Genomic DNA, 13,971 nt, shown 5'->3' with positions numbered 1-13,971 from the left:
TACATGTATTTCTCCTACTCATACAATCTCTCCTTGAACACAAGAGCTTTGTGTTTGAACTTAGACAGTCTCTGTTTTTTTTTTTTATATTATTATCCATCATTGCTGAACTCCTTAACTTTCTTTCCTGCCTCCTGACTTTCGCTTTGACCGATGCGGCTGTGTGTGTGTTTTCTCTCTACCAAGGAAAGGAAGTTTGTCTGTGCTTTCTGATCTTCTCAGCTCCTCAAACTCCAGCAGATCCTCCTCCCTTTATGCCATGTCTAACATGTAAGGCTTTGGATCTGTGACTACATGTAAAAAAAAAAAAAGCCGACTTCACACCTTCAGCGTGACGTGTGTGCAACATAATAAGAGCTTCCTGATCTTTATTTCTACTTAAATTCTCTTAATTTTTTTTAGTTCTGTTTTGTTTGTCATTTTCTATACCCACATTTGTTCAGTTGCATGACAGGAAGAAAGGCAGAGAGAAATGGTGAGGATATTTAGTGCTAGGTCACGTCTCTTTCTGACATCCAACAGACTCTAATTACCTCATTTTGTTGCAGAGTAACAAAAATGATCAAACTTTCCTGAGCACATTTGAAGTTATCCTCTGAAAATTTTTACATCTCTAATCGGAGGTGAATTCCTCTCTTCTTAAGCTGAATTAATCTTTCAAAGCATCGTAAAGCGCAGCAAACTTGTGCACAGATGGACAGAGGCTGTGCTGCAGCAGAGTTTTGGTAGAAAGGGTGGCGTTCAAACAGAAAGTCAGAACGCGCTGCACTGTCGCTGTGAAGTCGGCATCAACAGTGTTGGTACGGATGCACTATATGTGTGATCCTGTCCTTGTTTTGTAATTGTCTCATGAATAAAATTGAACCAAATCTAGAAACCCCCGTTGGGCATGGATTTGCATGTGTGCACAACACCCTGGTCTTCATTGTCTATATTATTTTATAATGTTATATTTATGTTTTTCTGTTGATATTGGAGGTAAACAAGGAGTTTTGTGTCTCTGTGGCCTTGTGTTCTCTAATTGGTGTTATGGGTGTTTATATCATTTGTGGATCCACCTGCTTTTAAGACATTAAACAACTCTACACAAGGATAAGGTATATTTAATTCATGACTGCTTAACAGTCGAGCACATTAGACTCAAATATCAGTTGCCATCATAAATTAAACTATCTTACCCTTTTCTGTTTATGTATAATTTTATCTAAATCTAGTTTCCAAACTGGTGTAGTTCCCACTTTGCGCATTAGGATGTAATTCTGTCCTTTTCATCCAGTTTTCTTTTGTTCCTCCTCTCATGCTGGATTGTTTTGTTTTGCAGCGGTCGTTTGATGCGAGATCGCTCCCAGTCCAGCTTCTCCGTGTCGTATAAGAACATGAAGAAGAGCCCATCCCTTCAGTCCCTGGATGACATCTCCATAGACAGCTCCTTCATGGAAGATGGAGATACTTACAGCTTGATGGAAAGAGGTTGAGAAAATGCAGCAGTTTGTCATGTTATATTTCTACACACCATTTTCTTCACTGACTGTAGCTTCTACTGTTTTTGGTCAGTTAAGATCAACATCTTAATTTTTTCTTTCAGCTAAATGCTTTAATATTGTGACTCAGGTAAAGCTCTAATTATGAGCTTCTGAATGTCTAATTCACATTATTAGACAATTGGAGGCCTGTTGATGGAAGCCTGTAAAGCAAAAACTCAAACTGTTTATTAAGCTCAAATATTTTCACATATTTCATTTATTGTACTTTGATTTAATGTGAGAAAATAAAGCAAAGAGGCTGATGAAGGTGAATTATTCATATCAATGAAATTCTCCCAGAGTATAAATAGTTTTTCCATCTTTTACCTGCCAGCTGTAATAAACTTCATGTATGTTGCTTTGCCACTGATCCTATATTTACATTTTTTTTTCGAGAAAACAAAAAAAAAAAATTATTAAAGATTTACTTGTAGCATTGCACCGTGAACAGAAGGTGGCAGCATTGTGCTTTACAGGAAACCATGAGTGACATTAAAGCCAAATTTCTTTTTATTTTCCCTTATTGTGGTTTATAGATGACGTCTCCATATCTGGCTTCAAGGACGCCATCAGTGAGCAGAGTGTCCCAGAGAGCGTCACAGAGGCATTAGCCGTTCAGGAAAAGGAGGAGGGCGTGTCCCCCGACAGCATCAGTGCCGCCTCTCAGAGCATCGATGAATCCACCAAAGATACAGTAAGATCTTCAGGATGTCACACAGAAGTTATATGGTCAAAATAAAGAAACCCCAAAGGTTTTAGAGCAGTAGCTTACGATGCTGACTGGGATTTTCCCGTCCTCCAGGTCTCTGTGTTGGTGTTGAAGGTGCAGTCGGTGTGTGTGGGCATGGAGGCGGTGGGCGAGAGCTCAGCCGTGGCTCTAGAGGTTGGTCGGCTCACACCCAACCAGCTGGGCAACATCAGTCTCAGAGAGTACCTCAGCAACCGCAGCCTCGGTAAGAAGAAGAGTCCCAAAGTTGAATCTAAACTCATGCTCATCAGTAGTGATGGGTTGATGAGGCGTCATGAAACGTTTCGACACATTACCAAACTGTATTGATACTGTGTCGATACTGTGTCACTGAATACTGACACCTGCTGGACATTAAAAATCCCTACAGGCAACCTAGTTGACAGAGTTAACTGACACTGATTTGATGACCTATTATATACACTAATATGATGCAATTCATCGTATGATGCATTGTATTATTATTAAAACATATTTGATATTTTAGACACAGTCAATGAATAATGAGAACCTGCATCATAATGTAATAATCTCTAAGTAAACATGTAGTAAATGAAGATGCTTGTTCACTGGTATTTTGTTTTTACAAGTTTTTATTCAAAAAAATAAGTTGTTGCAACGTTTTGAAATTCAGTCTGTTACGCTTTTTTGATATTAGTTCTCCAGCTGTGGAAAACACCCGCTCACACGGCACAGATGAAGCTGGAGTGCACAGAAATTTTAAGGCCAGGCGGAAGAGGTTTGGATAAACCGTCCTTTGGTTTTTCCAATATACAAGAGGATCCTGGGACCTTGCAATATTGCCCTCTGCCATGTATCTCTGCACCTCAAGGATGGCATCAGCTGTGGCACTTTTGGTCTGCCTCCCCACTTCGAGATCAAAATGTTCCCAAAGGTCATCTTAAAAAAAAAAAAAGTATTTTAGTACATGATTTACAAACAACAAAGAAATGATGCTCAATATCATGCCTGAAGTGGGGGCAGACAGCTGTTGTGAAGATGTTCCCGGCTGGGGCTCATTTGAGCTTCCAACTATTGAGGCACATTCTGTCCGCAGTCTGCTGTACTTCCATTTTCACTCGTTCCCGTTCCTCCTCGTAATTTTTGGCCAACAGTTGTTTGATGGTCTGAAAACCACACCAAGTCAAACCAGAAGAAAATCAATATATTTAAAATAAAGTTGATGAATAAACTACCACTTTAGATAATTTCCACACAAACCTTTCTGGTTGGCAAAACATATGAGGGCTCAAGGAGCTGAACCAGCTCCCTGAACCCTTCATTCTCCACAACAGCGAGGGGCTGGCAGTCCTTTACAATGAAATTAAGCACAGCCTCATCAAGCATCTGCTTTCTGGAAGCTTGATGGTTAAAAATGAGAAAGTGTAAATTATTCAGAATTATCAATAAAACAAAGTCAGTAAGTTGTAAAATACCTGTATACCTGAGTTCATCATGGGTGTATCATGGATTTCACTCTCATGCTTGGCCCTATAATGCCTCAGCATTGAGGAGGTGCTGTTATTTAAATATGCAAGCTCTGTTGAGCAATTGCGACATTTAACCTGTAGAAAATAACACGAACAGTAAACTAAAGGTCACTTTGAAATGAATTTCTACTCAGAAAATCAAGTGGAAACTCTGAGAGGAACAGGATGAAACAAGGAAATTAAAACAAATACCTTATTTTCCGAAATGACATCAAAGTGGTCCCACACGGCAGAAACCTTTCTTTTTGCTTGAGGAAGCTCCATAATGTTTGATGAATTTTATATTCGCAAAACACGCAAGATTGTTTTGGCAGATGTGCATCCTTATAAAGGCTTGTCAATCAGTTCGAAACATCGGTCACGTGACCGATACATGAACTGTTTCGGTCACGTGACTTTTCCGTAGCGATACACACGTCGACACAGGTTTCGCTCTATGAGACCGACACATGCGCCGACGCATCGGTGTTGCCCGACCCATCACTACTCATCAGATAAAGAACGTTTTAGGATCAATTCAGGTTTTTTTGCATGTTTTCCACTCACTTTTAACAGCGTGATATGTATGTGTCAGAACTTACATGGGGTGTGTCATTATATATTTTTTTTTTTTTGTGGAATGCCTTTAAAAGAAAAAAAAAAGGACAATCTTGTCTGTTTTAAGCTTTAACTTTAAATGTATTCAATTTGTAAAAAAAACGGAGGGAAAAGAAATGGATCAGACAATGCATTATTTATAATCAGAAAGCTATAAAACCATAAGTTATGGAACATTTGGCTTTTTAAGTCATGAGTGGGGTGATGTGGTTTTATTCACTTTAAAGAACATCTTTACCGTTATTCTAACTTATTTGACTTCAGGTGTTAAATGTTTAGAGATACGTTTTAGAGACGGATAGAGAAACGGCGAGCAACACCACAATATTCCTCCTTTAACGAAGAGGCGAATGACGTTGCTGAAAAGGTTCAAATTCTTTTTGAAAAAAAATAATTCCCTGTTATATCAGGTTTTGAATGTTTGTTGTTCTTTAGGTGAATGGGAAAGAAAAATAAGAATTCAGATTTGCATTAATTATATTTTAAAAATGTTGGCACCTATATCAACTGTTAAAGGTGCAGTACAGGTGCTGGTCATCAAATTAGAATATCATGAAAAAGTAGATTGATTTCAGTAATTCCATTTAAAAAGTGAAACTTGTATATTATATTCATACATTACATACAAACTCATATATTTCAGATGTTTATTTTGTTTAATTTTGATGATTACAAATGACAACAAATGAAAATCTCAAATTCATCATATCAGAAAATTAGAATATTACTGAAGACCAATAAAAACAAAGGATTTATAGAAATGTTGGCCAACTGAAAAGTATGAACATGAAAAGTATGAGCATGTACAGCACTCAGTATTTAGTTGGGCCTCCTTTGGCCTGTATTACTGCAGCAATGCGGCGTGGCATGGAGTCGATCAGTCTGTGGCACTGCTCAGGTGTTATGATAGCCCAGGTTGCTCTAATAGTGGCTTTTAGCTCTTCTGAATTGTTGGGTCTGGTGTATTGCATCTTCTTCTTCACAATACCCCATAGAAAATCTATGGGGTTAAGGTCAGGAGAGTTTGCTGGCCAATTAAGAACAGGGATACCATGGTCCTTCAACCAGGTACTGGTAGCTTTGGCACTGTGTGCAGGTGCCAAGTCCTGTTGGAAAATGAAATCTGCATCTCCAAAAAGTTGGTCAGCTGCAGGAAGCATGAAGTGCTCTAAAACTTCCTGGTATGTGGCTGCGTTGACCCTGGACCTCAGAAAACACAATGGACCAACACCAGCAGATGACATGGCACCCCAAACCATCACTGACTGTGGAAACTTTACACTGGACTTCAAGCAACGTGGATGAAGTGCCTCTCTTCTTTTCCTCCAGACTCTGGGACCTTGATTTCCAAAGGAAATGCAAAATTTACTTTCATCAGAGAACATGACTTTGGACCACTCACCAGCAGTCCAGTCCTGTTTCTCTTTAGCCCAGGCAAGACGCTTCTGACGCTGTCTGTGGTTCAAGAGTGGCTTGACACAAGGAATGCGACAGCAGAAACCCATGTCTTTCATACGTCTGTGTGTGGTGGTTCTTGAAGCACTCACTCCAGCTGCAGTCCACTCTTTGTGAATCTCCCCCACATTTTTGAATGGGTTTTGTTTCACAATCCTCTCCAGGGTGCGGTTATCTCTCTTGCTTGTACACTTTTTTCTACCACATCTTTTCCTTCCCTTCGCCTCTCTATTAATGTGCTTGGACACTGAGCTCTGTGAACAGCCAGCCTCTTTAGCGATGACCTTTTGTGTCTTGCCCTCCTTGTGCAAGGTGTCGATGGTCGTCTTTTGGACAACTGTCAAGTCAGCAGTCTTCCCCATGATTGTGTAGCCTATAGAACTAGACTGAAAGACCATTTAAAGGCTTTTGCAGGTGGTTTGAGTTAATTAGCTGATTAGAGTGTGGCACCAGGGGCCATCAATTTTGAACCTTTTCACAATATTCTAATTTTCTGATATGATGAATTTGAGATTTTCATTTGTTGTCATTTGTAATCATCAAAATTAAACAAAATAAACATCTGAAATATATGAGTTTGTATGTAATGTATGAATATAATATACAAGTTTCACTTTTTAAATGGAATTACTGAAATCAATCTACTTTTTCATGATATTCTAATTTTATGACCAGCACCTGTAGGAGATCTTTTCTGACACATTTTTTTTTACCATGTGGCTTGAAAATCTCCCCACAGCCGCGTAGCAAGCAGTGAAATAGAAGGTCTGGAAGTGAAAACGAAAAAAAAAAAGGTTCAATCAGAGTCGTCTGCTTCTCCCTCCCCCTGGTGCGCGTACCCTGACACATGAATGAATGGTAACTCATCTGCCAGTTACTAAGCTCAGTCTTCCATATTGCCTCTATAGCAGATGTTGTTAAACAGCAGCACCACATGGAGAGAGCGGAGTGGTGATCACTGAAGTTGAAACGAGCGGAACTTTTCTATGAAATCACGTCGCGGACACCAATCAGGGACTGGTTTGTAATTGTCACGTATGTTAAAGAATTGTAGCCGAAGTTTTTTCAGTTAAAATGGAATAAAGAGGAAATTATGTGGATAGAGCATGAAATAAGGAATACTCTATAGAGGGTTAAAGGAAAGGCGTTATAGAAAGTTGTTTTAATTTAGTCCTAGAAGGACTGTACATCATCCTCCCTTACCTCCAGCACAGGGGCTTTCTGTGCATGTAGATCTACAAGGAAGTACCGCTGATTCTGCAGAACCAAATGATCTACTTTTTCAGGGCTTCTGGGGCTTTTCCAAACACTGATGTCTCCTTAAGCAGATTCCAAAGTTGTGCATAGAGAACAATTTAGCAGCAATCTGTAATGATACGTTTCACCTGTGCTTTTATTGGGAACTGTCGAGAGGGAGACCTTGGCAGGAAATGCTATAAGTGTTAGGGGTAACGGCAGATCCAAATTGAAGAATCTAGGAGGCTGATAAGGCACAATATATATTCCTTCCAGCCACTAAAAAGGAAAAGAGGCCAACTGCTATATTCAATGTCAGCACAGGAATGCTCTATTACATTATGCGAGAACAGCGGCGGCGGCCAAAATTAAGAATGATCCCATCACAAAAAACAAATCGACACAAACAACAGTGAAAATAGAGTAGTACAGAAAAAGTAGATAATTTTTATTCAATTCGAGCTAAATGGGGGATAGCTGACCTCTGGGTGACCTAAAAAAATAATCTTTAATATCTCTGAAACAACAGTAGCACACATTATCTTTAGTTATTTTCTTCTTTTACAAATGATAGTTTTTAACTGTAAAAACAAGGACTGATGATACAATAATCATTCAGTCTATTTGCTGAGTTTTTTCACGTCGGTGGGGTGTCAGCTTCACGCAGCTGGAGCTCCTCCTATTTGGTGACATTTGGTCCAGGGTGTAAACACTTATTTGAAATGCAGAGCGGTGAACTCCCCGCGGGTCTGTGGAAATCACCATGGATACCGGGCTCGGTCTAAACTAGGGCTGCAACTAACAATTAGTTTTCAAATCGATTAATCTGCCGAATTTTTTTCCATCCGATTAATAATCGGATGGCAAACGGCTTCTTAAAGAGGATTTTTCATGAAATTAAAAAAGGTAAAACTTTTCCACTTGAGGGAGTCCTGGATAGAGCATATTGATGGATGAAAAACTTTTAAATGCATTTCAAATGCAAAATGTTTATATATTGTTTTACCATTTTAGTATAATTACTGCTCTGACTGGATTGCTCTGTCAGCTAAAGGCATGTTTTACAATCTCTATATTCTAGTTAAGGATTAATTGATTACTAGATTAGTTGACAATTATTTCAATAATCGATTAATCATTATTAATCCCATTAATTGTTTCAACCCTAGTGTAAACACACGCTAACACATCCACCCCTCCTTTTGTTTTTATTTACCTTCATAACCTCCCCACAGATATGGTGTGTTCAGTACCAATACCTGCTCAGAGCAGCCAAGGTAACTGCTGTGTGCTAATCCACCATGTGAATCCTAACATGCATGCTCGGCTCAGTGCATCTGTGCGTGTGCTTAACATGCTCTGCAGTGTTGCAGCGCATGGATCGTGTGTGTTTGCTCATTTTTTCCGCTGCAGATGGGAAATACTTGAGTCTGTATGTGTGAGTGGCACTTAATGAAGGATAGATTTGTCTGTAATGGACTGAGTGCTGCCATTATTTGCAACATTAGGCCCCCCAGCCTTTAAATACGTGAGTGGCGGATTTAAATTAACTTGCAGTTTTTGCGCGATCCGATTTAACCCCTAATCCTCCTGTTCTCTCCTCTAATTCTCCCCGTCCACCTCATCCTCCTCTCTCTTTTTACTGCAGCAGACTTTGCAGTTTCAGTCCAGTGATTCAGGCGATGAGAGAAATGCCAGCTTTCCCCCCTTGCCACCAATTTCTTTCCCCCATCCTCCTCATCCTCTCTCTCTTTCCTTCCAATTTTCCTCTCTACTCCTCCTCCTCCTCATTCTTCTTAATCCTGTCTCTCACTCCTCCATCTCCACCTTTCCGTCCAAGTGTTTCTTTTCTTCTCAGGGCCATCTTTTCTCTCTCCCCTCTGTCTTATCTCACTCATTCAGCTCCTGGCTTTTTCCTGCTTTGCATCTTTTTCTCTCCTCTGCTTTTTTTCCCCCCCTCTGACTGAAGCTGCTCAGTACAGAGAAAAAATGTCACTTGGTGTAAGAAAAGCTGTCAGCTCTGCGTATACGTATGGATATTTGCGTGTTTCCTGCGGTATTACCCCCCTCCATACATTCTTTCATAGCATTTTAAATGAAGGTGACTCACTTCTTGTGAATGTTCATCTCCACGCCTTGTTGAATGATGCGCTGCGGCTTTTGATGCATTTCGCTACCTGTTTTGAAAATGTGACCATACGCTTGCCTTTTTTTATGTCTCAATCTCTGCTTTTATCATTTTCTGTATTGTTTATGTTTTTTTTAACATTTTCCATCCTTCTGGGTAAAGATGTTGGAACTTTTCAGTATTCAGCTTCCAGATTTCCCCTCTCATACATTAGCACTTAAGCTCCAGTTTTGAGTGAAAGTCTACAGACATAATTAAACATGACTGTTAGCCGGTGTCTGTGGGACAGAAAAAAAAAGCCTGTTTCAGTCGGTCTGTCTTGCATTCCTTCTAAGGTAATCTTCTCCTTTTGTTTGTTTCCAGCTGCGTCTCCAGCTCCTCTTTTTGATCTGCTCTTTCCTTCTTTGCAGCTGCTTCATATCTCACTTAAAGCTACTTTTGAACTTGACCTGAAATATACTCCTTTAATTTAAAGTGCATACATTAGCTCATTTAAATTGTTTTGAAATACTTTAGTAGTTTAGATAAAAAAAAAAATCTTTAACTTATCAAACAGCTGCTTAAGGTTTATAAGGTTATTTGATTAAAATTAAAGGGAGCAATATTTTAATTTGGTAAATATTATAGATTTCACTTTAAATGTGCTGTTAAACCTTATTTAGGATGCATTAGAAGGATGATGTTCTAAATCTAGGATCTTTGGTAAATCACAAAGAAGTGTAGCTTTCAGGTAAGATATTGACTCCTTATAATCTGACAACGTAACCCTTCATAATCTGACCTTTCTTTTTAAGGCGACTGCAACTTTTTCAGATGAGTTAAGGCACTCAGAAGTCTCAGCTTTTTTTTTTTCCACATCTAGCATCATTGGAATTGAAGCTTAATAACACTCCTTTTGGGTTTTTGTTAGCTTTGAAGTTTAATCTTAAAACAACTCTTTTAATCCAGATATGGACATTTCTGGTGCACTTTAAATGCATATTTTAGTATATATTTAATTAACAAAAATCGCTTTTTTAATTATAGTTTGGAGTAAAATAACACTTTATTTTTTTATTTTAATTTATAACTGCAGCACATGAACAACCAAATTAGAAACTTAAAGGCCAAAATTACATCTGTTTTAAAGTAGAGCTAATACAGAAAATGTTTGAATAATACATTTTCATATATTTGTTATTTTTCACCCATGCAATTATACCCCAAATGTTTCGGATTAATTTTTTCTCTAGTTTTTCTATTATTGTGTAATATTTATTGATTTTTTTTGTTTAAAAAACAGGACATTTGTCAGCGCGCTGTCCTTGTGCTGATATTGTTTTATTCATATATCTGTAAATCATCTGCATTCAGGGCTATGTGTTTCATGTTTTTTTTTTTCTTTCAGAAATTAAATGCAGAAAAAGGATTTTATTTTTCTTTGATTTGAATACATCAGGTTTGAAAAGCTGCATTTTAAGCTTTGGAGTATTTTAATTTCAGGGGTTCAAAAGTCGCTGCTTCACACTTTCCTCAAAGACGACTCAAACTCTTCACTAGGATTGTTTTCTGTACTCCCACAGCTGGTGGGGAGCCCAAATCCGACTCCCGCCGGGGCCTTTACAGTCCGGAGGTCCGGGCTCGCCTAGAGAGCGGGCCCAGGGCCGCCACCCATTCACCGCTGGCGGAGCGCAACGGCTTCCTGCAGCTACATCTCCATGGATACCAAGGCAACTTTATGATGGCCTCGCTACGCAACCTGGCGCTTTTCCTGGAGGGCGACGGCCCTTCAGAGGTGCTGCCCATGGAGATCAGCATCAAGGACACGCACATCAATTTAAACGTAAGAAAAGTTCATTTAAACAGAAATAAGGGTACGAGTTGAAAGTATGGTGACACATGAAGGACATTTTCAACATTGTGTCTAACACAGGGAGACGACCCCTCTGACAACCCTTCGGACGGCGAGCCCTCGGCGATCACACTACATGTTGACAGCCTCGTCGTACACAGACAGGATGACGGGTCTTTCTCAATAGGAGGTAGATGCAGCGTCTATTCAGATCAAACACTGACGCTGATCAGGTTTAATTAACGACTGACTCTGCTTTGCTCTGTGCTCCCCCCAGTGGATGGTGCAGCAGACGCAAAACCAAAGAAAGCAGCAGTTGACAGCTGTCTGAGTCCAGTTCCTGAGGCTGTGAGCAGCGTCTGCAGGACGGCGAAGGCGACGCAGACTCAAACAACGCCCAGCAGCCCCGGCCCATCAACCAGGGAGAAGGTCAGACACAAACCAATAGCTTAATAAAACAAAGCTAATTGCTTAGGGTGATGTTTAAACTGTAATTCTTCTTTAGGCTAGTTTTTTTTTTTCAAGAAATCCTGAAGAACATTTAGACATACTAAGTATTTCAGAAATTAAATGATCAAGTCGTACATATTGTTATGTTATGTATCATAATGTTTCAGCTCAATCTGTGTTTTTTATTGATGGACACAAAACCAACAGTGCAGATATTAAAGGACAAAGTATATCTGCATTAAACATCTTAAAAGTGTGTCCTGAATGATAGTATTCATTAATTCATAGAACAACATTAGTCACCAATAAAGCTCCAGGATTTTTTATTTTATTTTTTTCTCTACTAGCTGTGCTTGTCTAGAAAATAAAGTTTTCTGCACTTTTTTTATAGTAAAACAGCTGAAACTCACTCAGCTTAGACAGAACAGTTAGAACAGCATTTTTCAAGTAGCTTAGATCCGATCCGTGCCAAGGGTCAGTCTGACACCTGAAGGATCTGTGTTGTAAATCTTGGTATTTTAGATCTATATTCTGCTGGAAGCTTAATCTCAGTCTCATAATTAAGATCTCCAGGATTATTTAGCTCCATCCACCTACCCAACCAGTCCGACTAGCTTCTCTATTCATCTTGAATTAATGTATTCCCACAGCATTATGCTGCCACCACTGTGTTTCTGCTTAGGGATGGTTGGTCTTCCATTTTAGTGTTTTGAAGCTTTAAGGTTCATTGTGATCACAATCAAGGGAATGAAATACGACCATATTAAGCACATTCTCTAGTTTTATCTGTTAAAAACATTGAAATCGATGCATCCTTTCCTTCTATTTCATAACATGGGTCCAATGTGCTTCCAGATGCTGCTGGAGGAGAACGAATGCCTGAAGATGGAGTTGTCCAGAGCCAAGATGGCGCTGGCTGAGGCTCAGATGGAGAAGGACTCTCTGCTTCACCGCATGAAGAACCTCAAGATAAACACCAGCTAGAACTGCCTTGGTTTAGAGTCGGCACCAACTCCCACTACAAAAAAATGTAGTTTTTTAATTGTCTCAACTGCTTGATCTGCTCACTTCATTAAGGGAGCTGCGTGCGACTCTAGAGTATGAGAAAATTCATTTTTACACCTTGTTTTATCTAGTTGAACATAAACTTGAAAAAGAAGAAGTGATATTCTATTTAAAGCTTGTGAAAAAGAGGGTAGAGATCTATAATATTGTTGGTGCCTACAGTCACTCTTTCCTCACTACTTCAGTTGTTAAAACCACCGCAGCTCATTTTTTTAGATGAGCTTCAACTGTGGGGCTGAAAGAACTTTAAAAAGAATGTCAAAAAAAAAAAAGACATAATTTGCACTGTACTGAATTTTAAAGAGGTGCATCATATTCAGTATACATTGTATATTGTACAAGAATGTGAACATGTATTTTCTACAGAACCATGAGAGGGTTTTGTAGTGTTTGCAGTTGAATGTGTGAGTTTTTTTTGTGTGTCTCAGACAGAACAAGCATTTTGTGAGGCGTGGAGGACAAACATCGGTTCAGAACACAACTTTTTTTTTTTAAATGCCTCAGAATAAGTTGCTGCCTCCATGTTTGTCCTTTTTTTATACCTGTAAATACTCGACGCGTGCTGCACTTTTCTAAAACCGAGGCACTGTAAATACAGCAATCACAACTGTGAGAGATCGAGAACAGATGAGTGGATCGCCGTTCTGTTGAGGGGAAGGAAAAAAAAGGGGCGCTTTGACGACGCCTAACTACGTGTTTCTTTATGTAACTGAAAAAAAAAATGCATAAAAAAATCCACATATTGTCATTGAAAAGAAATTACAATTTGCTGCTGTGTCATCCTTGTGTGATTATTACATGTTCGCAACTAAAATCAACTTATTTTTCTAACAGCAAATGATTTGACGCAAATTAAAACATCAGAAATAAAAGTAGGTTTAGCTCTGATAATATAACTAATAGGTTTCGTCTACATGTATAAAAACATTTGTGCTAAACATAAATTAAACTTTCGCTGTTCTGCCAAATTAAAAAAATATCCTCTTTTGATCAATACTTTCCGGTGTAATTATTACACCTTTACTTATTAGGAAGAAAGCAATGAAAAGTATTTTTTTCTGTCAAAGCTGCTGAAATACTGATAGAAAATAAAGAATCAGTTTTAAAGGTTTCACATTTTGTTGTTTGAATTTACTTCCATCTTATTGAATTAATGTTGTGAAGACCTAAAGGCAACAAGGTCATGACGGAAAATCGCAATTGCAGTTTTTTTCACCAGCTACTTATACTTTCAAAGTTATGCTAAAGATTAAGCAACTTATTTTCAGTTCATATCCTGCCTATAAAAATAAGAAAAATAATTGGAATGCCTGCATTTAACTGCTGAACCTCACAGATTAAGCAGCCTGATGCAGGAATTACTCACTGAAGAATTAGTTTGAAAACCTGGCTTGTACTCAGTGTTGTGAAAGTCTTTTTTTCTGGGGGGTGGGGGTGGGACTAAGAAA

General features: G+C 38.8%; 1 protein-coding gene across 3 annotated transcripts in view; it reads left to right on the top strand.

The window, feature by feature from the left end:
- Positions 1-13,634, top strand: part of uhrf1bp1l (UHRF1 binding protein 1-like) — a 36,594-nt gene extending 22,960 nt beyond the window's left edge. Inside the window, exons 16-24 of one of the 3 annotated variants that reach the window (XM_038294172.1) lie at positions 187-270; positions 1,322-1,470; positions 2,060-2,217; positions 2,326-2,476; positions 8,285-8,326; positions 10,740-10,999; positions 11,090-11,198; positions 11,286-11,437; positions 12,314-13,634. In XM_038294172.1, the coding sequence (XP_038150100.1) occupies positions 187-270; positions 1,322-1,470; positions 2,060-2,217; positions 2,326-2,476; positions 8,285-8,326; positions 10,740-10,999; positions 11,090-11,198; positions 11,286-11,437; positions 12,314-12,442 (1,234 nt within the window). In that variant the 3' untranslated portion in view covers positions 12,443-13,634. The remainder of the gene's footprint in view (positions 1-186; positions 271-1,321; positions 1,471-2,059; positions 2,218-2,325; positions 2,477-8,284; positions 8,327-10,739; positions 11,000-11,089; positions 11,199-11,285; positions 11,438-12,313) is intronic. The other 2 variants (XM_038294174.1, XM_038294173.1) reach the window with 2 other exon arrangements.
- Positions 13,635-13,971: the final 337 nt, after the last annotated feature.

This window comes from Cyprinodon tularosa, unplaced genomic scaffold (assembly GCF_016077235.1).
Source record: "Cyprinodon tularosa strain WSP-4 unplaced genomic scaffold, ASM1607723v1 ctg336, whole genome shotgun sequence".
Lineage (NCBI taxonomy): Eukaryota > Metazoa > Chordata > Actinopteri > Cyprinodontiformes > Cyprinodontidae > Cyprinodon > Cyprinodon tularosa.
Note: the sequence above shows the minus strand (reverse complement) of the source record. Positions and strands in the feature narration are given on the sequence as shown.